Genomic DNA, 27,582 nt, shown 5'->3' on the forward strand with positions numbered 1-27,582 from the left:
GTTTGTATAAATTACCCCCAAATTTCCACTCAAATTCCAATTTTGAATATTCTTAGAATTCTGCAAACAGGCACAGAAACCAAGAAATGCTTTGAGAGTCAAGAATAGTGAAATATTGACTGTATTAAGAAGGTATGCTATAAAACACTAACTCTAAAACAGTTAGAAAGGGACTCACACACAAGAAAAATAGTGCCAATAACAGCTTGAGGCCCAAACGCAGCAAACAAGCTCTTTATAGCTCGCAGCACTCAGCAGCTGCTTAGAGCAGCATTAGCTCTGGTCCCTGCTGGGAATATGAAAGCCTTATCTGAAGAGTAGGAACATTGGAAACAAGTTTCTCTTGCTGTTTTCTTCTTTTTTTTTTTCTTTCAGTGCAGTATCCAGTGTGCTGAATACTAACTAAACAGTTCTTAGTTGGATGTTAAAACTGTGCTTGCTAGTGGGCTTTAAAACTGAGCCCCTGTCTGAGGGAAACAAGAAGATGTGGCTCTAAATGGAGCTTCTCTGCGGCAAGTTGCAAAATACCCAACTGATGACTGCAACCGCCATCATGCTGCAGGAAAACTACACCATGAAATCCAAACTCCTCTTCCTCATATCTCTCTCTTCCTCCTCCCTTCTCCAACAGGTTTTAAGCAGTGCCACGCCATGTGACTGCATTAATCCCCCCTCCTCACTCTCTCCTGTACCTCCCCCCAGCTGCGGATTTGACACAAAGCTTTGTGATTTGGTGCATCATTCATTGATGTGATATGCTAAGCTGTGAACCAAGAGGAGAACATGTATTTATATATCAGAAGGCTCTGCCTGAGAGGCCTGGTTTGTTTGTGTGGAGTGTCTGCGTGCTATGAGCACACGACCACGCTGCAGAGTGAGGACAGCAACAGCAACACTCGTGTTAGTGAGGCAGCGGCGCACAGGAGCAAGGACAGCAGAGCAGAGACGTCACAGGGTTCATGGGAGAAGTATCAGCTTATGTCAAGTGTTTTATAATGTCCAGTACCGCGAGTCACCATTTATCACTTAACACAGCAGTGAACAAAAAAACAAAAAAAATAACATTCAACCATGTTCAGGAGCAGTGGAGGCACAATAAGAGCCTGACCAACATACCAGTGTGGCTGATATCGTACGATCTTGGCGCGTCACAGCCGTATCGCATGGTCGTATGTTATCCGGTGTGAACCGATAATCAAAACTTTTTTTTTCCCCTTTCAGAATTCAATGCGGAAAATGATGCTAGAGGTCATTTGCAAATATTACATTCTTAGCGATATTAACAGACGCATGATATTGAATTTTTTTTTTGCTGGTATCTTATATACCATTATTTCACAAGCGATTTGGCCAATAGCTGACATTTGTTAATACTCAACATACTGAAAACACATGTAAACATGGTAAACTTTTTAAAACAATTGAAAAAGCCAGAAAATCATTGTTTCCTCACGAGCAAAACTTTGTATTCGTAGTGATACTTATATCAGCCATTGGACTGATACTAATATATGACCAATATCTGCTGACACCGATGACATGCTGATATCATCGTGCACCCCAAGTGAAATTTACCACTTCAAATAGGAAAAAAAACTTTACTTTGAAACTTTAACATCTTCTGACTCCATTTCAGAGATCAATGCACAAAGAATATTGACTGATATATCGACTCTACTCACTGATACTGATAACAGCGTCATCACCCCAAAACATCCAGTATGAGTTAAACTGTTCAGTTTATTGATGTCGTTTTGGAGAATAAAGTTTGTTTCGCTGTAAATTATCCTGTCATAATTACATACCCTCTGTCACGTGTGTCTTTGGTCACTGCATATTTTGATGTATCTGAATTATTGTGTTCTCTAAAATCGACAACAGCCCCAACAACCCTGTATCCGTCAGCCCGCTACTGTGCACAGCCAGTCGTCCTGAACAAAGGGCAAGGGCACCAGAGAAAGTGGGTCAACCTTTCACACCGAAGAGGTGGCAGATGCTCACACTCACACTCGCAATACACACTCGCACGACAATAATACAAGGTTCAGAATCCCTCAGAGATAGTGCTGATGGAGCTAAAACACTCTGATACACAGCTACTAAGACAAATAGAATGTTCCATCGCACATAAACACATCTATCACCTCAACAGTATTCTGCTTCTGTCTATTAATTCCCTCTCTCCTTCATGTATACACACAAATAAACAAAAGCACACATTCCTGGCAACTCTTTCATCTCCCTGCAACTGCAGCAGAAGCTCTCTGCCGTCACCACGGAGACAGAAGGCCTCACCATAACAACCACTGAAAGGCAACTAATGATTCTTCTCTTTCACTTATTATCGTCATCCTCTCTTGGATAAGCTACATATTTTAACAGGAAGAAGAGGAGACACCCCTGTGTAGCACAGGACATGAATATCATCATCAACAACATCAACAACAACAACACATGAAACAAGCAAGAACAAGAATCTGTACCTGAATCTTCATTTTCCAACAGGAATTCATGGCTGGATCCTGGAGACACCTCACCTTTCTCTCTCTCTTTCACACACATACACCCACCCACACACACCCACATACACACACACTCTCTCTCTCTCTCTCACATGCACGCACGCACGCACACACACACACACACAAACACACACACAGACAATGGTTCCTGGGGGAGGTTACATGACCCTTCTGTAAATCCAAGAGGTGAGCCAAGACGGAGGGAAAGAAGCAGAAAGCCAAGCCTTGGCAAATACGGAAGTGGAGCCGCGGCCACAATGTCAGCCGTCACCGTGGTGACTGCAGCTATGGCAGCAAAGTACAGAGACAAAGACAGACAGAGGAAAAGGTAGGGAGTGAGAGAGATGGCAGAGGGAGGGAGAGAGGGAGGGAGAATGAGCGGCTGCCCTACATTTTCTGCACACACACAAACACAGAATCAGAGCTGCTACTTGTCCGGGCTTGCTCTCTCTCTCTCCCTCTCCCTCTCTCTCTCTCTCACACACACACACACACACACACACACACACACACACACACACACACAGGCTGAGCTAACTCTTCCTCCAGCTGATCTTGATGAGAGTGAGGGGGAGGGGCAAACTGTTGTTGAATCATTCATGAGGGGGGGTGGCGTCCTTCAAATAGACTGGCTCTGCTCTGCAGACTAACTTTAACCACCAAATACTTCCCCTCTGACCCTACTTACACCTGCCCCCCCCCCCCCCCCCCCACACACACACACAATCTTTGACTGTATTAAGACAAATGGTCAGTCACCAACATCACTGTCGGCGAATGAGAGAGGCCGTTGTTCCTGGTTCAACCAATCTGCAACCTGTACCCAGGGATGTGAAGAGGAGCAAAAGGTTGGGTTGGGATTTCGATCACACCTCCTCCCAGCTGTAGTCAAGGGCAAAGCTACAACCCTGAACAATCCTGGGATTATTTGCTAATAAAAATGCCAAATTAAGTGTTTAACAAACCCTTGGTTATAAGAAGCAACATACCAGCAACTTTCAGATGGTGCGAAAGAGATATTGCTCACAGGAGTGATACTGAGAGTATTTGGACAGACTTTATCACACATTTGCATTTTTATTGTCACTGAAAGGAACCGAACAAGCAAAATCTGTAGCTCCACGATGCTTCACTCATGGGTTTCAATGGATTTTCTTACATATCAAAGTAAATAAAAAAGCCTCAAACAATCCATAACCCAAAGGCTCAAAATTTTCGGACATTAATTACGCAAAAAAAGCAGCAAAACATTTTATTTGAGCCTGTGATCGGCAAATGTTTGACATCTTTGCTTTGACAGCTGACGTTAAATAAAATGTTTAGATTCCGAGCAGGCAAAAAAATGGCTTGATTGGCCCTGATTTTGATTGATGACACAGAATACAGACATCTCTATCTATAACAATATATTGTAACACCTATTGCCTTTATCCAACTGATGTGGATATTGCACTTAATGCCATACTGTGATTCCAAATATATATCGAACAGTAGCGCTGCTGAAGATAAGAAGGATGGCAGCGATGACCAGTGAAACATTTCCGAACACTGACCTAAAACAACTTAAATTTACATTTCCTGGCTCCTCACTTGAATTTGGTTTTCATCATTAACAAAGCATCTTCGTTAGTTTAGGAGCATCATGTAAAAAAAACCCACTTTTTTTTAACACAAAGCCTTTTGTGTCAAAAGAGGGAACGAGGACCTGAGAAAGAGTGATCCAGGAAAAAGTGCTTGAATCCAAGTATGAAAAACTTTCCCAAAACTTCACTTCCTTAAGCTTTATGAAGAGTACTGCAAAAAAAAAAAAAAAAAAAAAAGGAAAACTGCATAAAAACTTTTAAGGAAACATATATCGTGATCGTATCGCCCAGCCCTCTCTCCACTGCTGTCACTTCAGTTATGATGAAACCATAAAACCTGTTGGGAACAAAAGAGCGCTAAAAAGACGGTTAAACTACAGCGTGAAAAAAGGTGCCCGCCGCAGCGAGCGAACAGCCCCGTCAGCCTTTCATCACAGGTCAAAGCCTCACTGACAGGCTTTCTAATGCAACGCTCTAGAAAAAGTGGGTTGACTACAGTTGAGTGTTGTGTAGTTGAACTGATTACAGCCTGTGTCAAAAAATATCAGTCGTAAGAAATGTATATGAATATCAGCCGGATGAAGGCAGAGCAGCGGTGCCACAAGACTGGAGAGGGAAGGAAATTAAATAGTGGATGGAGGGGTGAAGATAGAAATGTAAGGCCAAATGGGAGAGACAGAGAGACAGAAAGAGTGACGGAGAACTCTTGACAGTTTGATTTCTACTGGGGAGGAAACATGTCAGATATCCCACTGGGCGTGAAATTGAGCTGTAATGGCCTTTTCAGTTCATATTCAAATACAGTCATGCACACTGATAACTACAACACTACAGCCAACATGCCTGCTGCACCTTTCCATCAAATCTATCTCAAATTAAGAGAAAGAGGCAAGCCACGAGATGCAAATCAAGACGTGCTGGAGAAGGTCAGGGAAAGGAAATGCTTGAGAAAGACGTTTTTTTTGGCTTATTATTGTATAAAATGTTGAATATCTCGGAGAGGAAGCAGTAACCAAATGCACGAGGCTTTGATGTGGAGCTCTGCTCATCATTTACATATGTCTTTGTGATGCAGCGGAGAATGACTTCCAAGACTGTTGTATTCAGGGGACACAATCTTCAGACCAAAATACACAAACATGGAGGCTGTCAGTGTTCCGCTGCACGATGGCGTTTATCTACCATCACAATCTAACAAAAGATTGACTGGAGTTGTTACCCACTGTCCTCTTGCCCCACATTTTTAGCTTTTCGATTTTCTCACCCAATGGAACACATTCAGCTTGACCTGTCAAAACCAATGATAATGTGTTTGAGCGAACGTGACCATCATAGGGGTGGTCAGGCAAAGGGGGGCTTAGAATGACCCCTTTCAAATGCTATTTCTATCCAGGATGATGACAAAGCCTGTGGAGGGGACCTGTGTGCAACAGAACACACGAGAGTCAGCAGACGTTCACACTGACAGCAGGACCAGTGAACTCAAGGGAGGGACAGATCATGAAACCGAGCGCTAAATGGCTAAATGATACAGCGATTTTGCTACTGAAGGTTGGTGGAAACCAATCAAGTACTTAGGGTGGCCCTTCAAATTGGGATGTTGATTTGTAAAAGTTGTGTAACTGTAAATACTGTCCTACCAGCAACACATGCACTGTAAAGAGACCCAGCCGAGTCACTGAAAAAACTCCTTGAAGGTTTCCTGAGTTTTTATTCATCACTGAAAAAACAAAACCAAAAAATCTTACGTTAGGACATGATCTGTCCATCCAGCTGGATTATGTCTCGTTTCCACATACAAATGTCTTGAGTCTGCAATTTTGAACAACACATGCAGGAAGCTGCCGAAGGTTGGTAGAAATGTCGGCTGAGTAGCCCGAGACGAGAGGCTAATTTTTTTTGTCTGTTTTTTTGACACCTAGATTATCATTTAAATAAAATTGACTTGACACGTGGAATATCATCATGCACTTCAAAGACAGCGGCAGAGGTAGCAAATCCCTGTTAATTAGCTCATTGTTAGCATGTTTGTTTCTCTCTGCACACTGTCCACAATCTAACTGAACTCCATGGCAGTTTTTTGAACATAGTCGATGCAAATTCTGGACTGAAAATAAATGGAAGGAGTTTTTCCAAATACTTCAGTATTTGTGGACATTTATATAAGAAATGAAAGGATTTCTAAGTGTATTAACAGATATGCAAGCCCCAAACGGTCATATAAAGGCAGATATTTCTGGTTTACCCACGTTTGGAGCAACCCTCAAGTGGCCACATAAGGAAATGCAGCACTTCCGTATTTGCTTGCCTTTTCAGACTGTAACAATGAATATTTCAATATATTATTAGGGTCTGCAAATGGTCTGATTGAGTATACTGTACTGCCTCGTACTTTTGAGTTTACTGTTTGGAGATACAGAAACTGTAGTTTTTTCCCCCTGCATTTTTGGGCTTTTTCTCCAGACTGTGGAGAGCCTGTAATGGTCCCCAATTGGGAGGTCATTTACAGTAGTTTGTGATGTTCGGGTCACTTAAATCTCACACTTTGGAGGAGTCTGAGCTGCCGCATGTATTTCAGACATGTTAGAATTCATACAGTCAAGACTATGCTCACTCTGCTAGTAATATGAAGGCAGTGTTCTTCTTTGACAATCTGCAAACGTCTGTCGTGACGCTGTGTCTTTTCACAGTCTCCTGGTGTTTTCCTGGCTGCAGACGTCAGTACAAAGTACACACACACACACACACACTCTGTATCACTAATAAATGACTCACTGTAGAGGAATAGAGCAGAGCACATTGTTCTTGAACAGAAAAACGGTGATAAACAGGTTTGCAGTGTGTTATCAGAACAGCAGTTATAGTATAATAAAACAGAGTGAAGACTGCAGGAGTCTACGCACTCATATCTGCTATTAACTCAATGAGACACAAGCTAATTCCAGGGCAAGTATACAATTCTACGAATGTCTGAGTCAGAGTAGCCTTTATTCAGCTAGTCACAGTCATAGAGGCAAAACAAAGGCCACATTCACACACACACACACACGCGCGCGCGCGCACACACACACACAAAGAGGAAGCAAGTATTTAGGAGCTATATGAACACATTTTAACAGATCATTAGGGAAGAGAAGTGCAATAATGTTCAGTACAGACAGAAAAGAGTATGAAAGTGAACCAGCAATGAGTGACAGAGCACAAGGGTGGAAATAACCGTCAGGATCATGAAGGGCTTTGACTCATGACACACAACTCTGGCTCTACAGAGATTTTCTCACAGCAGACAGAGATGCTAACACTTGTTCTTTTTATTTATTTGAACAAACCAACAAATACATAAAAGCTAAATATGTGCTAGCGGGAGGCCATGCAGTGTTCACTTGACTTCTGCCAAGGTCTGTTTTAATCAGCTATTACCAAAAAAAAAAGGGGGGGGGGCAGCATTTTCGATGTCGATATGAGCACTGACTTTAGCATCAACATCAGCATGATGCACTATTGATAATCTTCTCAGTGAGATTAGTATTTCACTGGTGTATAAAGATCTATAAAGACGAAGAAGCTGTTAACAGAGGTGAATTCTGCACTTTCAGTAGAGTTGATCGATGAATCCTAAATACCTCCAGCTGCAGAAGAGTCTCATTACAGATGACAAAATCCCCCTTGCTTCATAAAACCTCCAGTCTGTGTGCATTCACTTGAGAACTGCAACGCCACAGCTTCAAGTACTTGTTAACTCCTCCGATACCACAACCTTGTTGAAAACTCTCACTCTCTCTCTCTTAGACAACCAAGCAGTTAATAACATATCAATCCAACTGCCACGTAAAATACATGTTAATATGAATGAAATATTCCACTGTAATGTCAGCAGGGAACTCCTTACCTACCCAATTACAAAAATGAATACAGTGTATTCATTGCGTAAATGACATCTCAGTAATTATCACTAGCTAATTTACTAACAATATAGTGGCTCACTAAAAAGGTTAATGGAGTTCAACATGATTAAATTATGTTGTAAAGACTGTATTATGAATAATCATACTGTTGTAGGATAGAATGGTATATTTTATGAGTTTAATTTTTTTTTAGTTTCATAGCAACATAATACACGGACAAATATATAGGTATATGTGTGTGCATATGAATATATAGGTGACATTCAGGGTTGTAGGACGGCGCTAACATGAGCTAGCCTGCTGAGGCTATGCATGGGGATGGCACTTTTGTTTATCAAGTGTGAGTTGTATTGATTCTGTGCAATTGTTTCAAACTGCACCGATTGTTAGTAGTATTTTTATGATCCTTTTTAATTCAGTTTTTTGTATTGTATTCAATTTGTAAATTTAACTAAACTAAAAAAAAAAAAGTATTCTACACTTCCATAAAAAAAAAAAACAACCTGAAACATTTAAGACAGTGCTTATCCGTGTCATTCCTGTCTGTCTTTACCGAATGTTGCTCAATGTTTACAAGAGTATTAACATGGAATTTTGGATTAATGGATGAATTATTTTAATACATTTCAGTTCACCAATCTAGTGATTTGGGCCAGGTTTGGGCCAACAGCAATCCCAAGTATCAATTCAGTACAACTCCACTATTAATACTGTATATGCATAAAAACATGTATGGATTTTTATACACAGACATTGGCATTTGTAAAAGACATTAAAATGAGCAGGTACTGCACACTTCACACATTTATGCACAGAGGGCCTCAGGCTGGGGCAGAGCGGTGGGAAATGTGATTGTGGATTGATGTGTGATCAATTAATAGCACATATATTAAGGGTCAGTGGTGTGTTAGACTTACAGAGGACCTCGTCACAGAAGAACGGAGACGGCGCACGCTCATCTCAATTGGAGTGAGGTGGAGTCAGCCCCCCCACCCTCCCACCTGTGGCTCACACGTTCATTTGTGTTCACTGATGCATTTGAAGTCCATTTCTTTTACTTCATTCAAGGTTGGGAGCCTAGAACTAAACTGAATTGATTACTTCAGTCACTTTTTGCAGCTCTATGTATTTCATTTTGTTGGTGATAATGCTGCTGCAAACAGTTCTCCTCTCTGACATTTGTTTCATTCTTACACTCTGGGAAATTGCGATTGTTTTTGTTCTCAAGTCTGAAAAATGAATGAACTGCAACAGAGATACATACACACACTGGCTCATTAGGGGTGTGTCAGTTTATAGCTATTGTTGGGCGGCGGATTTTAGGGATCTGCCTGTGTGAACGAGTAAATACAGAATCACGTGTGCAGTTTTATGAATCAGATGAAAAGACTGTACACTTTAGCTCTTGTGCGCACACGCATTTGATTCTATTAGAGTTTTATGAATCCATCTGACCACAGGTTAGATGAACAGACTCCCAGAGGCCCAAAGTTAAAACCAGTGACCAGACTGTTCACGACTGAGTTAGAAGACGTGGCAGTTATTACAGTCGCTATATGAAGTCAAATCAACAGGCAGGCTGTTGAGTTGTAGCTCCGTCTCCTACAAACATCAGCTGCCTGACAGCACTAATAAAGACTTTATGTCACGACTCTCACAAATGAGACAGCAACGTGAGTAGTTTCTCTCCTTTATTGTTCTGGCATGTCACAAGAAGCCTTCCTCACGTATGTTTGAACATGCTTGATCCCCTTCAACTTCTCATAACTTGATACAGTTATGTACCTTTATCCTGTGTATAACTACAGGATTCACTTCAATAGACACTCTAGGGATGCATGATACTCACATGACTGTTTTGCTGATATTGTCAATATTTTCTCTACTAAAGAGTTGATATGCCAGTCACATTCTGTACATACTGGTGACACATTTAAGCAAAGTAACATATGTCTTTATATGCAAAACACTTGGAAAAGCCCACAAATCCTGACCCTACTGTTATTTCTTAAGAAAAGACTTGAGCCAAACTAGGTAGATTTAGATATTAGCATTTGCTAACAGAACATATTCAGATGAGTACTTGCAGTGAGAAGGATTACTCGGGACAAGGAATACAACATTCATCTTGAATCTCTCTTTTCTTTTTCTTTTTTTTGTACTGAGGGGGATGTCAAAAATGTCGTACAGTCAGAAAAGTAACTCCAGTGCAGACAAACTCTGGTGTTTACACCGGAGCCAAAGAGCAATCGCAACCAAACGAAACCTGTGTTTCGGGTGTCAAGGTAACAATACCCTAACAATCTGTAATTATTAGGACGTGCCTGGCAGGCACAATAACATGGGACTTAATAATAGTGCTCCAATAAACATTAAAATAGTATATCAATATCAGCCAATACTGATGACATGCCAATATAACTGTGTATCTCTACAAGAATCACCACTAAGGGAGGGCCCCAGGATTGAGCTCTTTCCTCTTTGGCACCCGTCCACTAGCTATGACATCATGACCTGCTGGTAAACAGATGGCGCCCCATGACTGACCCTGGACAGCTGGAGAAGTCTGCAATGCAAATCTACTGATTGGAGTATATACAGCGACGCCTTGATCAGCCACTTCCTTCCCCTCCTTCAAAGACCTGATCAGAAGTTGTGGCTGCTTCTCTGCAGGATGCAAACCATCAGCAGGGGGATTTGGCAAGGCATCAAAGCAAGCTCTCGTGCACCCAAACCTCGCCTCCCTATATTCACAAATAAACTGGTCAAAGTCACCTGAGTGGAAGCTACTTCCTCCAGCAGACAGCTGCTGGGATTGAACAGCTTTTGCTCTGATCCAGACCAGAATGAAACAAACTACACAAAGTAGAAGTATACATAATTCTTGCATTAGCATCTTCAGAAACCTTCCCTGTGAACAAAAGACTCCATTAAACAAAAAGTTTCTTTCTAACTCAGCTTGTTTGTTGATGCTTTGATGTTCTGTAAAGCGGTGGGATGCAACTCTGCAGCTACCTGAGGCAACTAACCTTGGATTTACACATCTTTGCACCTCAATCCAGCGATGATTGATGAGGGACGGAGAAATGAATCTGTCCTGCTGCTCCTACTTTTTTTTTTTTCTTTTTAAAAAAAGGTCCAGCCTCATTTAGCTTCCATATAAATACAGTCCAGGGCAGCAGCAGTAATTTGCATTTAAAGGTTCATCTTCATCCCTGGAATTTACTGTGAGCTACATTTGCATTTTGAATGCCTGGAAATGCTCAAACCAGCAACACTGAATTTAAATTGAAAAAAAAAAAAAACTCTCTGGAAGCTAAAGTATTTTAGATTTAATGAGCTGGATCATCTATCATTTGCTTGTAATTACTAAAATGACAAGACAGATTGAAGTTTATTTAGTGTCAGGAGGTAATGGGACACATTTATCTCTCGAACCAGGGTGATGTTTTTGATTGAACCATTATTCAGTGCAGAAAAGCTGAGAGTCATCAAAAGGAAATTCCAGGTTTAAATCCCCTGGTTTTACACAGTCCAACTTACTTCAGCTCAGATACACTGTCTGCTCTACTGCCCCCTGCTGACACATTATTGTACATGCCCTTTAACAACCTCTCCTTGAGTCAAACCACTGAAGGGAATGCTTTTTCTTTCCATTTTTTTGTTGTTGTTGTTGATACAAACCGATTATGGAGGCTGCTTTTCTGGTTATTTTACACTAATGTTTAAAACATTTCACGTGGAACAAATTTGTATTCATTATTCCCTTATAATTAAAAACAATCTTCACAAGTTGAATGATTTCACTTTGAAACATTAACATCTTTGTGTTTAAAAGGTTGCAAATGTATTTTTTTTTTAATCACTGTGGATTATACCTATAATAACATCCAAATTTTAGAGCTCTATTGGCAGATAAACGTGTGAAACTGTAAAGGAGTTCTGTAACTGAATTTAAATAAAAGGAACTGTATACATGAAGTCAATTCTGGAGTGAGATGCACATGAGGGAGGGGGTGCTCTCTCCACCTGCCTCATGGTAAACAATCCATTTTAACTGCTACTTCCTCAAATTGTTCAAAAATGGATGTGTGACTCACTGGTGTTAAAAATGTGTTGACAATTAATACATTCTCATGACCCAGGGACCTCAGATACAAATGAGCTATTTGGCTAACTCCCAGTCAACTCAACTAATAAACTAAACATTCATTGTTTGAGGATTTAAACACACTTGTGTGAATTCCCAAATTAAAGCACAAAATGTTGTAAACCTTGGGGGAATCTTATTGTTCATCTAAATATCCTTTGATGCACATTTGAAACTGTTATGAGTCATTTTTCTTGGAATGATTCCTGCAAAACTAGGAGCGTATAAGTAAGAATAACATCATTGAGCTCGTGCATGACCATGACGAATGCTGGTATAATTCCAGTATGGTTGGTTTTTGGCGACTGATGCTGTAGTTACAACATCCCTTCATAGCTTCCGCTTACTCAGGGTAGCGAGACGTTCCTCCCCCTCTGAACTCTCCATTAATCTCCAACTGCAATCCCCGACAGGGTTAACATCATCTGCCCCTCCCCTACTGAGCTCTCAACTGTCTCACCTGAAACCATTAACATCCTTCCACCTTGTTCCATTGTTGCAGCCCTCATCTCCGACTGACAGGCGAAAAGATGAGAGAGAGAGAGAGAGAGAGAGAGAGAGAGAGAGAGAGAGAGAGAGAGAGAGAGAGCGCCAAGCTGTGACTTTCAGATCATTTTATAAAATCACATGAATGAGAAACCTCATAGTTTGGAATAAAAAAAGGGCCAGATTTGATATCACAAGGCTACATTTACATGCCACTCATTTTGGTCTGACTCAAACATCACCCTCGAGGGTTTTTTCAAGTGTTACGGCCACAATGTCACACTAGAAAATGACTGCTGCTGCTCGCTTCAAGTAGAAGGGAATGAGCAGGCTCCCCCGGACATAGAAGTCGTCTCTGTGAAAGAAAACTGCTCCGCATGTCAAACCGTAACTATTAGGCCTCACATTCGCAGAAATGATCCTCTTCACCTCGGGTTAGTAGGAGAGAGACAGAGAGGAAGAGGACGGGGATGCAGGAGAGCAGACTGCTGCTCTTTTGATGTGATAAGCATGAAGTAAAAATCCCATTGCTCCCAGCTGGACCTAACACTCCAGCCTCCACTCCTCCAATATTTCCATCTCCCACTGCTACGTCTCACAAATATTCTCTCACCTTGCCACATTTCATCTTCATTTCCATTTTCCACCAACTCTCCAGTTATTGAAAACCTATTTCCAATCACTGTTCCTATCTCACTCCACCCTGTCAATATAACTCACCTTCAAATAAATAGAAAAACGCAGTTTCGATATGGAATGGGACTGAAATACAGTCTCAAAGACGGAGCGCAAGGCTTTCCTGATTGACTTCCAGGCAATTCTTCAGTTCCTCTTCTCCTTTCATCTACAGTGGTACTGAGGTGTATATCATGATGACACATAAGAAAACGCAACAGAAAAATAAAAACAAATTTAGCAGCAACAACCTGACGCCTAAGATGGTCGGTAATGAGACGTCACTTATAGGTTGTAAAAGAGCAACGCGCCAAATTGTGATGACATTAACTGACTGGGCCGCAAGGGTCACTGATGATTGGACTGATGTGCTGACTGTCTTTTTAACTGGCCTGGCGACAATTAAACTGCCCTCACGTTAAAAAGGGGGACGGCATTTATTACAGTTACCTGACCGTTTCCAGTAGAATTGGATGTTGTTGTGGTTTGTTTTGTACGGTTTTCTTTTTTGTTAAATTGATTTGCTGTTTGTTGCTGTGTTATGTTGTTTCTCTGTGCGTTTTCCAATGCGGTTGGTACTTCATACCCTCAGTGATCAAGTTGAACGATCTTATCGTGCAGGCTTAATCCGGTTTGTGCCTATGATTCAACCATCAGTGACCCACACACATAAACACACACACACAGAAGTGATTCATCACACTAAAACTGCTGACCTGATGAGGTGCTGGTGTGTTCTAAACTCAACAAAAATAGTGCAGCGTCGGTGTAATTACCGGTTGTATGGTCATTCATCGGGGTATGGACGAGCAGCAGGCTTGTCCAGCTTATGTCAGAGACGTGAGAATCCATTTATGACTTGTGAGAGTTCCTGGCTGGAATCATCCAGCAGAGATAAGAACCCGTTTGCATTTTCATTCATTCGAAGTGACTGACGCTATTTTCGGCTGTTTGTTCAGCAGCTCCCTGGGAGACCAGCGGGATGGATATCTCGTCTAGTCAGTTCAGTGGTCAGTGACACATCCTCCTCTACCAGACATTAACCATCACTGTCCTCACTCAAGTCCAGGGATGCCCACAGTGGGGCCCATGGGCCAAATTTGTCCCAGGATGGGTAAGCCGTAGAATGAATGTCCCTCAACCAGATACTGAACCCCTGATTGCTCCTCACGAGTCTGTTGGCACCTGGCATGGCAGCCTCCACCATCAGTGTGTGTGTGTGTGTGTGTGTGTGTGTGTGTGTGTGTGTGTGTGTGTGTATGATGAATGAGCCAACATTGTAAAGTACTCTGAGCACCGCCACGGTAAAAAGGCACCATGTTAATTTTGTCCAAATAGAATAATAATAACTGGCCTGATAAAAGAATTATAAAAAACATTTGAAAATATACTTAAAATCGCTGAATATATAGGTTTCTTTTTAATGCCTAATTGTGTAATCACAGTGTTTTATTAAGAGGGGACGAGGCTGATTGATACTCTAAATTGACTGTAGGTGTGACTGTGAGTGTGAATGGTTGTCTGTCTCTATGTGTTGGCCCTGTGATGGACTGGTGACCCTTTCAGGGTGAACCCCGCCTCTCGCTCAAAAGCTGCTGGGATAGGCTCCAGCCCCCCCGCGACCATTATCAGGATAAGCGGAAGAAAATGGATGGATGGATGGATGGATGGATTTGAGATCCTATTGTTTAAAATTCTAGCATTTTGCTTTTGGCTTGTGGCGCACCATTGGGTTTCACTTTTGGCCCTTCAAGTTTCGTCACGGCTTCTCTGGTCACTGTGTTTAGTGTGAATGTGAGCGTCGTCAACAGGGTAGCTGTAAATGGAAGGGGATCATCCAGATGCACCTGCTTGATCTCCTTCAGGGAAACAAAGTCCCAGAAAAGTACTTTGAAAAAAAAGGCATGTTTGAAACATCTGCATTATCTTGTAGGTAAACGCAACTGTAAAACGTGTGGGGGAATCCAACTTTTGTTTTTCCCCTTCAGGCTGCGAAGAGTGCCATCAATGTCAGATTACAAACGTGTAATTAAAATAAGCAGTCTTAGGTGTGCACTCGACCGGCGGTACATCAGTCGTAACGGCTGATTGCATGTGTGCTTTGAAGATATCTATTTGCTCAACATGTTGTGACAGCAAACTCAGAGCGAAGAGACCAGTGAGTTCTCCCACATTTACATGCTTTACTGTATAAAGCAGCTCATCAGCTCCAGCCTGTTTGCCAATCAGCACCAAAGCAGTGGCCACATATGTTCCTGACATGAGTGCTGATAAAAGCAATATGTGCTACTGCAGACATTATATCACGGCAGTTCTTAGTTCACAGGCGCGGTTGGAAATGTGTTTAAAGGAGAATTTAAGTAATATAACACTTTAGGTAAGCCCTTGGGACGTGGTTTCCATGGTGATGATACAGTCTCTCTCTCTCCCAGTTTGTCCCTGTGCTCATCTTGTCTCAGCCGTCAGAGATTTTCATGTTTCACACAGAGCACCATCCTAATCTATTAGCAAGCCTGAGGGAGGCCAGGCCCTGAGAGAGATATGAAGCGACACAAAGTGCATTCAGGTTTTCAAAAAAGGCACATCCTGATTCTCCATCACCCCTGGCACAGTGACCCGAAGCAAGGGATAATGGAGGAGCTATCAGCCTCCCTGGGCCGACGTGGAAGGTGCTGCGGGTTCAAATAAACACATCAATCAAAATGACTGAGCACGTGTCCACAGCTCTGAGAGGCTTCATGGTGAAGAGGATTTTCTGATTCAGACTGAATATTTAAAGGCCTTAGATCTGCTGCAACATAGGACATTGGTCTAGATGGCAGATGGGATCTGTCTCTGGAGAGCCCACTACCTGAATACTCATTGGAGTAGAAGAGAGAGAAACCCCAGCGCTCCTCCATGCTGAGTCTGACAGCCATGACAGAGGCACAGCTGAGGCATGTCTGCAGCTATTCAATATGTTTAGTCTTGGACTTAAGGGACAAATTACTACCTCTAACTTCAACGTAACAAATTTGATTATTGTATAACAGCTTAAGTCATGGTCTGGGTTAATACTCTGATCCGATTGGCTGCCGGGTGTCCAATTACTCCCCATATCCTCTGAAAACCACAGGATGACGAGCAGAATATGTTTGCTGCCCCCTATGATCATACATGATTGGTTCACACCTCGTTTGCTCGTCAAGCAAGCTGAGGGATATATTGAGTCCTCTGTCTGCAAACAGCAACCCTTAATATTTTATGTAAGATTGTTGTGTCGAAGTTGTTTTATTTTTTTACAAACATACTGGAGATAATTTTGAATCCTAGAACGGCCCAGAAATCTGACAAAAGCAAAACCTCACAGTTTGAAGTTAAACGATTCGTTTGCGTCCACGTGTTAAACTGCATTTTCGGTACATTTTTTTCAGTAAAACAGCACATTTCAATCTGAAATTTTTGGTTTTCAACCACAGAAATGCTAAATGTGTCTAAATGTGTTTTTTTTTTGTACACAACATATTAAGACTTTTGCATTGATTTTTCAAAACTGCATGGAAAGAAAAGCTGTTAAAAAGCTCAACTTACCCTAACGTCACTGGCTCATTTTAACCTGTGTCATCCATGTTGGAAAAGAACCGTTTCACAAAGTAGCTTAAACTAAAAAAAACATGCAAAGGTCACGATCTTGATTTGTAGCTTATATACAGTATACGGTTATATACTGTATACGGCCTAAACCGCATCTATTTTATTTAAAATGCAGGACAGAAAACTTTAAAAATGTGTTGACAGCACGTCAGTCACTATAAGCAGTAAATGCAGGACAATGCTCCTCTATCAAACCTGTTCTTAAATGGTAAATTACATCAAAAGGGCCCTCAAAGGTATTTTTTTAATCATTCACACACACTGCTGTGGAGGCTGCAATTCAAGGTCCCAACCTACCTCATCAGGAACAACTAGGGGCTCAATATCGTGCTCAATGACACTTGGGCGCAGTCTCTGAAGGAGCTGGGAACCAAACCAGGAACCCTGCAATTGTTTGACGCCACTCCACCTTCTGCTGCCCCAAAAGCTAATTCTCATCTGCAGTCACTTGCGGCCTCTGCTGCCAATAGTACTCCTATTCAGAGACTTTGCTGTTTCTACGGCAACATGCTCTTCTCTCACCCTCCCTTCCTGCCCCCGTTGTTTACAACAGACCATACTTGTGCTCTCTTGCACCTTATCTTTTCATTCTCTCACCTGAACCTATTCTGCCAGCTTGTTCACTCTACCTGCACTCAATTTCTCCTCTCGCTAGACAAGGAATGTCAATAACTGGCTGCAGTCCTCGGAAGCTTCATCAGGAGACCAGCTACTTGTCCAGGGACACAGCTGTAATGTCTACAGGCAAGGGATGGGGGGTGGAGGGCACTGAGCAGACAATTTCACAGGTTCAATCCTAAAACCATTTCCCTGTTATTGGTTCCTCTCTTTAATTGGAGACTAAGTGGAAAGGTCAAGCAGCCAAATTTTTCTAACACTACAGCTGCAACTTATGTTTAAAAGGTTAGGGAGAAGGGCTGTGCGGACACCAGATAAATATAAGCCTTCCAGGCAACAAAAAGCTCTACCAAGCAGAATAAATCTAGTTGTTTTTTTGTTTTTTTTTTTAAATGGTAACTCTGGTAACCTTTGTTTTAGAGAAGTGATGCCCAAAATGGGGCACATGGGCCAAAATAATTATCACAATAAATTGACAAATGTCTAGTTCATTGTTGATTAAAGTTTAAAATTATGCATTGTTGACACACGTTGGCGTAAATGATGTCACTAATCCAGACTCAGATTATCAACAACGCTGTGTTCTCTACTCTGATAGCTGTAGTATGCACCTACTACACCATGGGTACCACTGTGCATTTTTACAGGACCGTATGTAAATAAGCATAGGGACGACGAGCTCTATAATATTGGACATTTTTTTGCCTTTCAGATTGAAACAGGAAAAATATATAAAAAAAACTCAAAATAATGGTAATGTAGAATATGTCCAAAAGCAAAGAGCATCCAAAGTTAGTAATATTTGTGTTGCCTATCAAAAATATTTATGACCTATGAAAAACCTGGTATTTTTCCTTCTTTGGTACCTTCACCAGGTAATGTTCTCCGTGTCTCTTAAACACCTCTTATCTCTATACTGAATGACGAAATATGAATAATAGTTTTGACTGCATTCATTTCAGCGGCAGCTTGACTGAAGCAAACGTGTTTTTCTGATGTGGACAATGTCCAACTATGAGGCAGCGTACAAGCTGCAACGTGGTGCTTCAGTTCGGGGTTTGAAATTTGGATGAGCTAAATATATCACATATCCTTAAATCCAAAATATGTTGAGATCAAAACATGCCAATTATAGCTTCCATTCACTGATTCAGCAGGTGAATTGTTTTCTTTTGCCATATACTGGAATAAAGACTGAAACATAATGGCTGCGTGGGGCCGTTAAAGTCTCAGAACTAGTGGGGCGAGGGCGAGGGCGAGGGCGAGGTCAACTCATTCTGGACAAACACGAAAGGGATGAAGGAGCTTTTCTCATTTACGTAAGGAAACGTGTGTGAAATGTATTTTCTGTGTTTCACTTGTGGTTTATTCTGACAGCAGAAATGCCAAGGAGTGGACGACGAGCAATGGGAGAAAGGAGGAAAGTGTTATAAAGTGGTCATCAGTCATGTCAGGTAATTGTTGAAGTCTGGGAAAGAGGTGATGTGGATGAAACATGTTTACTTAGAATATTTTTTTGAGGGCTTGGACTCAAACCAGTTATATCAGTTAAGATTTATTGGTAATAAGCCAGGCATTGGAGGGGTGTGTTGAATTCTTGTGTAGAAACTAAGCAGTTAGCATCACCATGACAACATCCAACTGCAGTTGCAGCCTTTATGTGGTTGAGATCAGCTGATTATACATCTTCTCTGAGGTTAAAACGCTTGACTGAAATTTCTGTCAGTAGAGGTGACGTTTAAACTCCTGTTCATTATTTTTAGAAAGCCTTTTAACAACTTGGCTAGAAGACTACAGATGAAAAATAGCCTCTTGGGTAATTCTGGCATTTTTACCTCAAGAAAGATAGATGAAGAAATTAAGGGAAACTGGAGAAAGATCCAAAATAAAGCCTTGTGGTAAGGGAGTATTGAATGTGTTTGTGAATGAAGGCCGCGTGCCTGCAGGGGCCGATGAAACTAACTTCCCCACGAAATGACCGACAACTGGGAATTTCACGGTTTTATCTCGCTGCAAATGTATTAGGAGAAGCAAACACCTCACGGCTAAGTATCTTTCATTAAATGTACAAAAGACTTCTGAGTGGTCCCCACACACCAGACACCACAAGCCAGTATGATGGGGCAGTTTGAATGAATAGAAAAGCAGACTTTTATTCTGCATCGGTTACATATGAAAAGTGACAGAGTGGGATAGGGGCCAGGCTGCAGCAAGGGAGTCATCAACACGTCCTAAGGAGGGTGAGTTCAGGGGAAACCCCCCACCAACAATCTGACTGGCTGTTTAAAAACCATGCAAATCATAGGCGTAAATTTTCGGCTCACACACGCCACAAAGATACCTTCCAGTTGACAGAAAAGACAACAGCAGAGACTGAGGCAGCAGCTTATCAAATAGGGGAGGAGCGGTCGATTCAGCCTTTAATCCAGAAAATAACTTCATCTCTTTTCCTTTTTGTCTGACTCCGTCTGGCTGTTTCTGGTTATCTGCCGCTTCTTCAATTGTGTCGTTGTGAGCTATACCGGCAATCGCTCGTGTGACCGAGACATTCAAGCTCTGAGTCGTGCGCAAATATTAAATTGGTTCTCTTAAAGTCGAGTTGGTGGCTTTCATAGAGTGTGTGAGGGCTTTTACTTGAGTTCAGGTGCAATTCCCGTTCCTGCTTCGTTGACAGGATGAAAGTATTTCTCCGAGTAAGTAACTACTAGCTGCGCTTTTATCAGATTCGGTTATGTAAAGAACAAAATTTAAGAAGTTGGAAGTGTTTTCTAGGAGTGTGGGTGGGGACGCTGGAAGGTAATGGGCCACGGCTAATGAGATGATATCATCTCCTCTGAATATCTCTCCACTGTTCACTGCTCTTCCAAAACCAAGAACTGAAACACACACGACAAAAGAATGCGCCCCCTCACACTTAAAACAAAATGAAATCTCTCGACTCATGGAGAATTATTCCGTGTGTACTCGTGTAAAGAGCAGCTAAAAGGGCTGTAATTATTTCCTTCTCTTCTCTCTATTTTCTGCTTCCACAGGTCAAATGTAATTGCATGTATAAAAAGTGTAACATTGCAGAGCGACATTGCCACCACAAAAGAAATAACCCTTACAGCTATCTTTAACAAGGTAAAGCAGAGTCCTTCTTCACAGCAGTGGAGGCCCTCAAAGGCCTGGCCGTCATGTCTACTCTTCCACATTTAATTAGATTTTTAGCTCTTCAACCTCAAGTGGCTCAACACAGCCAGGTCCAGCGGGAGACTCGTGCATGAATGGATTCACTAACAGTAGCAGCTGCTGGCAGGTTGCATGTGTGTGTGTATGAGTAGCAGCAGAAATTCACATTCTTGCCTGAATGTTTCAAAAAGCCAGAGACAAATACACTGGTGGCTTTACAGACGGCAGTAAATATACTGCCTGTAGTGAATCCTGCCAGTTTTGCTGAAGCCATGAGTCAATGAGTCATCACACAGTTAAAAAAAAAAAACCCTGAACAAGCACACAGCTGTTGAGAATGTGTTGATTAAGTTTAATTTGGACAGCTGGCTGGCATGAACTGTGACAACTTGTGATTTTATTATTATTTTTTAAAATTTTATTCTCAGTCGATTAAAAGAAAATCGCGAATGAAAATCCATCCATCCAACCATTCATTTTCTACTGCTTATCCTATTAAGGGTCGCGGGGGGGCTGGAGCCTATCCCAGCAGCCTTCACCCTGGACGGGTCACCAGTCCATCGCAGGGCCAACACATACAGACAGACAAACATTCATACTCACAGTCACACCTACGGTCAATTTAGAGTATCAATCAGCCTCGTCCCCTCTTGATGTCTTTGGACCGTGGGAGGAAGCTGGAGTACCAGAGAGAACCCACACAGGAACAGGGAGAACATGGAGACTCCACACAGAAAGATCCTGTGCTCAAGCCGGGATTTGAACCTGGAACCTTCTTGCTGTGAGGCGACAGTGCTGATCACTGTACCACCGTGCAGCCCGCTAATGAAAATATAAATTAAAACCTTTGGTTGTGCACAGAAGAAAGGTATGAAACTTCTATACTCCTCCAAGGTCTGCAGGCAAGACGATTTTGGATTGAACTAAGGTTATTTTATTTGAGGGGGACTCTATGAAGGGGGAAAGCGGGAGAGGCACATATAAAACTGCTTCATTTGCTGACACATTGCATTTATTCCTTTTTGAAAATGTCTGTGAGAACAGAAATAATTCCATTCCTCCTCTGTGTTATCTTCTGTCCACAGCTTCTGCTTTACAGGCAGCCGCCGCTTGGCCTCAGAAAATCTATTCCTGAATGTACGTACAGGTGTGTGAGTAAGTGTGTATGTGTGTGCGTCCAAACTCTTACATGGTCCTACCATACAGGTGCACATTCAGGATGTGCGTGCCAGTCAGAGATAAACTGTTCATCTGCGCATTGAAAAGCACCAATATATCTGGTCACAGAATTATTCACCGATCACATCCTCTTTTCATTCTAATCTGCCTCCGTAGAGATGTGACTATCTTCACACACACACACACACACACACGCACACACACACACACTATGTAAACACGATGGCTACATGATTCATGGTAATGCAGAATTTCATGGCTAATTGACTGAGCTCCCAGCCCTTCAGAGTAATAACCATCCATCTGCAAGCCTCTGGGCACAGAAATCTGGAGGGGACTGATTTGGAGAGTAAAGGATCCAAATGTTTGGCCAAATTTTCAAAAGTTTTTAAATACATTTGTAGAATTTCTCTAACAGTATTTCCTGGACAATATTGCACTGATTAAGCAATGCTGAGTGTAAATGTTCCTATAGGCTGGCAGAGAACTGAGTCCTACGACTCTGAAGTTAGAATTGTTGTGTTTGGTTCCCTTGTCTCAAAGTAAGCTGGATTTTTTTGATTAAATTGTTCTGATGGTCGATTCAGATATCGGGCCAGTCTTGTCATCATTGCTCATCATTTATATAATTCAGTAAATATATAGGAAATGGTCTTTTCCAAATGTTTTGGAAATAAAAAAATGGTTTTAACATTCACGGAATAACAAATTTTCAGTATGTAACTAAACTATCTTCTAAATTTTTTTATACGGATACCACTGACATCAGAAAATGTCCGCAAAATAGATAATTCTGGTGTAAAAATATCAAATATCAGCTAAAGATCCAATATCCTCCATCCCTTTGACAGAGGCTGGCAGACATTTAACAGCATCATGAACGTTCAACGTTTCAACAGAAGAAGCAGTTGTGTGACATTCAGGTCATGCATCTGCAGTTTAGTTCATTAGGAGCATAATAATAACTTTTTCTTCTACAAGTGGTGTTCCTTCCTGAAAGTGATCCTTCTGAACAAAACTTTCTTTTGCCTTCAGTCCAACGTTGCAATCCCATTGGCTTTTGGTCGATGGAATGCATGGCGACGCTAACTTCCTGCTGGCCTACAAATGAGCCTCATCCTGGCAGCACTCTATGAATCAAAAGTGTGAGAAACCAGCCTCAGACTGAGGATAAACATGAAAATGGAGGGATAGAAATACCACTGGAAGCGCTTCATTAAACCAGCGAAGATAGATGCATCAAACACTTCCTGTCTTGCCCGGGAGAGGGGTTGAAACTTTTTTTGTTGTGGCGGTCAGTGTTTGATCTGGGTCTCTACAAAGCTCGGCGATGCTCCATCAGTGCCCAGCAGCTCTGCGATGACTGAGTTAGACATCAGAGGATAGAGGAGGACTCTTCCCTGTCCTTGACTCTGACACACACACACACACACACACACACACGGAAAAGCACAAAGCTTCTAGCGCTGTGTGTGTGTGTGTTTGTGTGCAGTCATACAGAAATATGCTACTAAATATAAAACAAGTGCAAATGAGATTTTAGTGTGTTGGACAGAATGTGTGTGTGAAAGGTAGTTGTTATATTCCACAGTAAAGCACCAGATATGCTGGTAAATATGATCATCAAACACAAAGAGCTCAGTAGGAAAGATGTTTTCCTCCTTTCTCACCTGTATCAATGCTCATTTCTTACTGAATCTATCCTCTATGAGCCTTATCCCCCCCCAAAAAAACCCAAAACAAAACAGACTCATGTGAATCCGACCAAATGATGCGCCAAGGCTGAGAACTGTCAGCGAACACTTCACAAGGAATAAAAACTCTCCCAAGTCTTTTGACACTCTTAAAAAAAACCTCCATTTATCGAGCCAAATAGAGTTCTGAAGCAGAAGACCACAGTGCGCAGACAACGTGGCCGTGAACACATATCTGAAGAGGATTTGGAGGCAGACAAATGAAGCCGAGTGGAGCTGGAGGAGAGAGAGGCCAGAGAGGGTGATTCTCTCTAAAAGGAGCAGCTGACCAAGTTTGAATTCTAAGTAGACCAAAGTTTTGATTTTTTTTCTCTTCAGGCGAAAAAAGACCAGTCCAAGAGAGCCAGATGGGCCTGCGCGCCGTGATTAAACACACACACACCCCAACACACACACCTCTAGGAGCCTCAAACTGATCAGCATTCAACTGAACATCCTCTGTTTTTTCCCTCTCCGCTTCTCCTTTCTCCTTCCTCCATTCAGCTGATGGCTCTGTGGGGAGGAGGACAGGAGTCACTGTTGTTTGTCTGCTCGCTCCTCAGGGAGAGGAGGAGTCAGACGACGGGAGGCTGATGCTGAGCAGAGAGTCGCAGGGTTGGATGTTACATTGTTAGGATTATATCCAATCAAGAAATAATGAAGCTCACGGTAAATATTTCAGTGCCACATATAAGTAAACACAACAACAGCCCAGCATATTCAGTGGTTCAGCAAATTAATTGAGATGAATATGCGTCCCAGAAGTATAGAGGAAGGTAAAGGTTGTCAAGATTAATTTCACATAGTAGCGTGGGCTCGTTAATTTGTGAAGAGGCTCTGCACGGAGCCTCTGGGCCTGTTGATTTTACGAGCACCGCATCTCTTTTTCGTTTTTTGTTTTAAACAAGGCCATTCAAGTTTCTGTTAGAGGATGTAGTGTGATTAGAATTTCCTCTTGAAATGAAGATTTCATTGAGGAAAAACGCTCCGTTTAACTACTTGTTTAGTATGGTCAAATCCTTAATTTTCCTGATGTTTCCGAAATGAAATTTCGTCAAAAGGCGATCCCTTTCCTGAGGCTGACTAAATATAAAGCTGGCAGTAAAGCACTTGACACAAAGCTGAAAACATCTTTTTTTCCCAAATTTTCAGAGGATGTCCTGTATTCAGCGTTAATCATTTAGCCATCATTTAGGCTTACATGAGGCCAGACCAGTTTTCTGTTTTGTTTTGGAACACACATCCCCCCCCCCCACACACACACACACACACTTTAATCGTCACTACTGATGATGGTGAGATTAATGGTGAATGTGTTGGAACGTCATCACTATCTAAACATCCTGCCTGTAGATATCCAGATCAGTAATTATGGCTTCATATCCTGTTTTTAATCCAGTCAAACTGATTAAATACTGATAAATTTCCAGCGAGTTTCAATTCAAGAAATGTGTTGAAAATTAAAAAAAATAAAAATAAAAATCCTCAGGTCGCTTTAAAAGCCACGAATGTGAGTTGTGGGCTTTGACTCGGAGTGAGAAGATGTTGGTGGCTGCGGTCAATCCAGGAACACTCAGCTTTGTACATTCATGTTTAGTCATTTTTATTCCATCCCTTGGACAATCGAACACAACATAAGAAACAAAACAAACCCACCACTAATAATGTGCAGCCATTCTGAGTTTCTATTTGTGGCAGTTGGCAACCTCGCATAAACATTTAGCAGGAACAAAAGCCATCTGTGGTCATTTTTGTTTATCCAGGACTGAGAGACATCAGAGGGAGCTGCTGGAGACTACACAGCGTTTATATGCATGAACAAAACTTTTCATACATGTACTTTTGAATGAGATTATGTCATTAATTAACTTGCTCCACCCTGCACTTTATTTATACTTCTAAAGGGACAAGGTGTGTCTAAAAGGAATTATCAGTAGAGAGTGTGTGTACGTGTCTGTGTGTGCCAGTTTACAGTTTGTGTGATGATCACATGTCCTGGAGGGTTGAACATGACACTTGAAGAACACGTGCTCTTCAGAACACCTGTGCTGCTGCACTTGATGGCCTGACTCTATTGTGGTGTGATGAGGTTCAAGAGAAAAGGAGGCCACGCCACTGACATATTGTCTTAGCACCTCTCTTTGTTCCTGAGCTCAAAAAAATAAATTGCACCACGAGAGTACTTCTGTTTGATGATGGGAAAGGCCAGATCCAGGTGGTGGGGGGCCGTCTGCCAATATCATCAATATACACTTTGTCAAGCCCAATAATGAAATTGTTCTTTAGAATGTACAATAATTTCAAAAATTCAGTTCAATTTTAAGTATCATGAGAGTGCATAAATATGCTAAGGTCAGCTCCGCTAACAAAACTTCATGGTTGCTCCGTCCCTGCTCATGAGCAGCCAATCATATCCCTTGAGAAAGAACCTGTAACATGCAAACAGCCAATCACTGGTCAAGTGTGTAACATGTGCACAAACAATAGATGGAGCAATGTTAGCTCAGCTGTAAACAACAAGCTAGCAACAGAAGCACCCATTTTCCAGAATGAGGCTCTCAAAGCCAGCTCTGATTAAACCACCATAGTAGCGATGCATTAATGCTTTTATTTTGAAGGGAAGATCACTGTACTGCAAGGGATTCTGGATGACAAACAATTCCTTGATAAGACCTGACAAGGTCAACAATCGTCTCGTCTTTGGTGATTAAACTAAGGGCTCAGGGTTGACATGTTAGTGCTCAGGTTTATTTGACCAAATCAAAGGAATCACAACTTACAATGACTGAATTCTACCTTTAAAATTTCGACCACTAGACTGCAAAAAGCGGACAGCCTCCAGGCCAGTTCCAGGCACAAATGATTACCACATTTAGAACAACTTTAGTAGATGCAAAACCTCTTCAACCCACAGGCAGCGCAGAGACAGATCGGTCTGTTAGAGAAACTGTATCATGCAGAATTCATATTTCTTTGTTGATACTAACACCCCCCAGCCATGAAAAATAACTTTCTGATTGTACTCTCATCAAAATCCACTGGCCAAGATGTATAGGAGACTTAGGTTCAACATATGGAGAAGAATAAAGCTACAAGGAAAGAATGTCTCCCAGAGGATATGTGACTGCCAGCAGAGAAGAGGTTTAAGCGATAATAACTTAGCAGCTTGTCAAGAACAAAACAACACTAAGTGGAGGCACCTCACGAGCAAAACTGAAGGAAATTAATTCTTTTTCCATCCTGTAAATAAAATAAGGAAAGTGCGTCATCTCTCTGAATGCATACAGACACTGATAGGTAAAGTTATTATTCCTACCAGCCAAGATACACACTTAGAAACTACTTGAATCATTTAAAAATTTAACACGTTTCAATTCAAATAAGGTCCATGGTTCATTTTTAACTGAAGCGAGATGTTTGTGTTCATTGATTTGAAATCTGCAAAGATGTGTGTTATTAGATCTGTTTATAATTTGACATGAACAAAACTGTTCAAGACCCCCACCCCCCACCATCACGCAGACCAATTCGAAATCCGGGTTTGAAAGAAAAAAAATGCATGTTGTGAACTAAATCCACAGCATAATCCTCAGCTGAGTCTTCAGAGTGCGTGGCCTGGTTTAGCTGTTAAAGTTACAATCTTAGGCTTCAGTGCTGCTTGATTTGGTGATAACTGGTGGTTCCTTAATACATCTACAAGACATCTGAGGGCGGCGAACCAAAGCACTGTCGTAATTTTCCCATCATCCTCTGAGGTATTGTCGTCTGATTTCACACTGCACATGACTGGAGTCTGTGTGTCAGCAGGACTCAGTGAAAGGAGTCGGTACCTCGCTGAGAAGTTGGAGATGCAGCCTGTCGCCTGCAGCTCATCGCCTACTGGCTCACTGAGCTTGTTCCATAACTTCCTACAATATCTCACACTGA

General features: G+C 41.7%; 1 protein-coding gene across 5 annotated transcripts in view; it reads right to left on the bottom strand.

The window, feature by feature from the left end:
- The window catches only part of marchf8 (membrane-associated ring finger (C3HC4) 8), a 94,727-nt gene that overhangs the window by 37,008 nt on the left and 30,137 nt on the right, over positions 1-27,582 (bottom strand). Inside the window, exon 1 of one of the 5 annotated variants that reach the window (XM_086179786.1) lies at positions 2,484-2,911. The exons of the other annotated variants lie outside the window; for them this stretch is intronic. Coding sequence (XP_086035912.1) covers positions 2,484-2,513 — 30 coding nt within the window. The 5' untranslated portion in view covers positions 2,514-2,911. Of the gene's footprint in view, positions 1-2,483; positions 2,912-27,582 lie in introns of those variants that run through there. 5 annotated transcript variants of the gene reach the window in all.

The sequence above is a fragment of the Aulostomus chinensis genome, chromosome 16 (assembly GCF_037954235.1).
Source record: "Aulostomus chinensis isolate RoL2024-O1b breed Wild chromosome 16, RoL_Achi_v1.0, whole genome shotgun sequence".
NCBI classification, from domain to species: domain Eukaryota; kingdom Metazoa; phylum Chordata; class Actinopteri; order Syngnathiformes; family Aulostomidae; genus Aulostomus; species Aulostomus chinensis.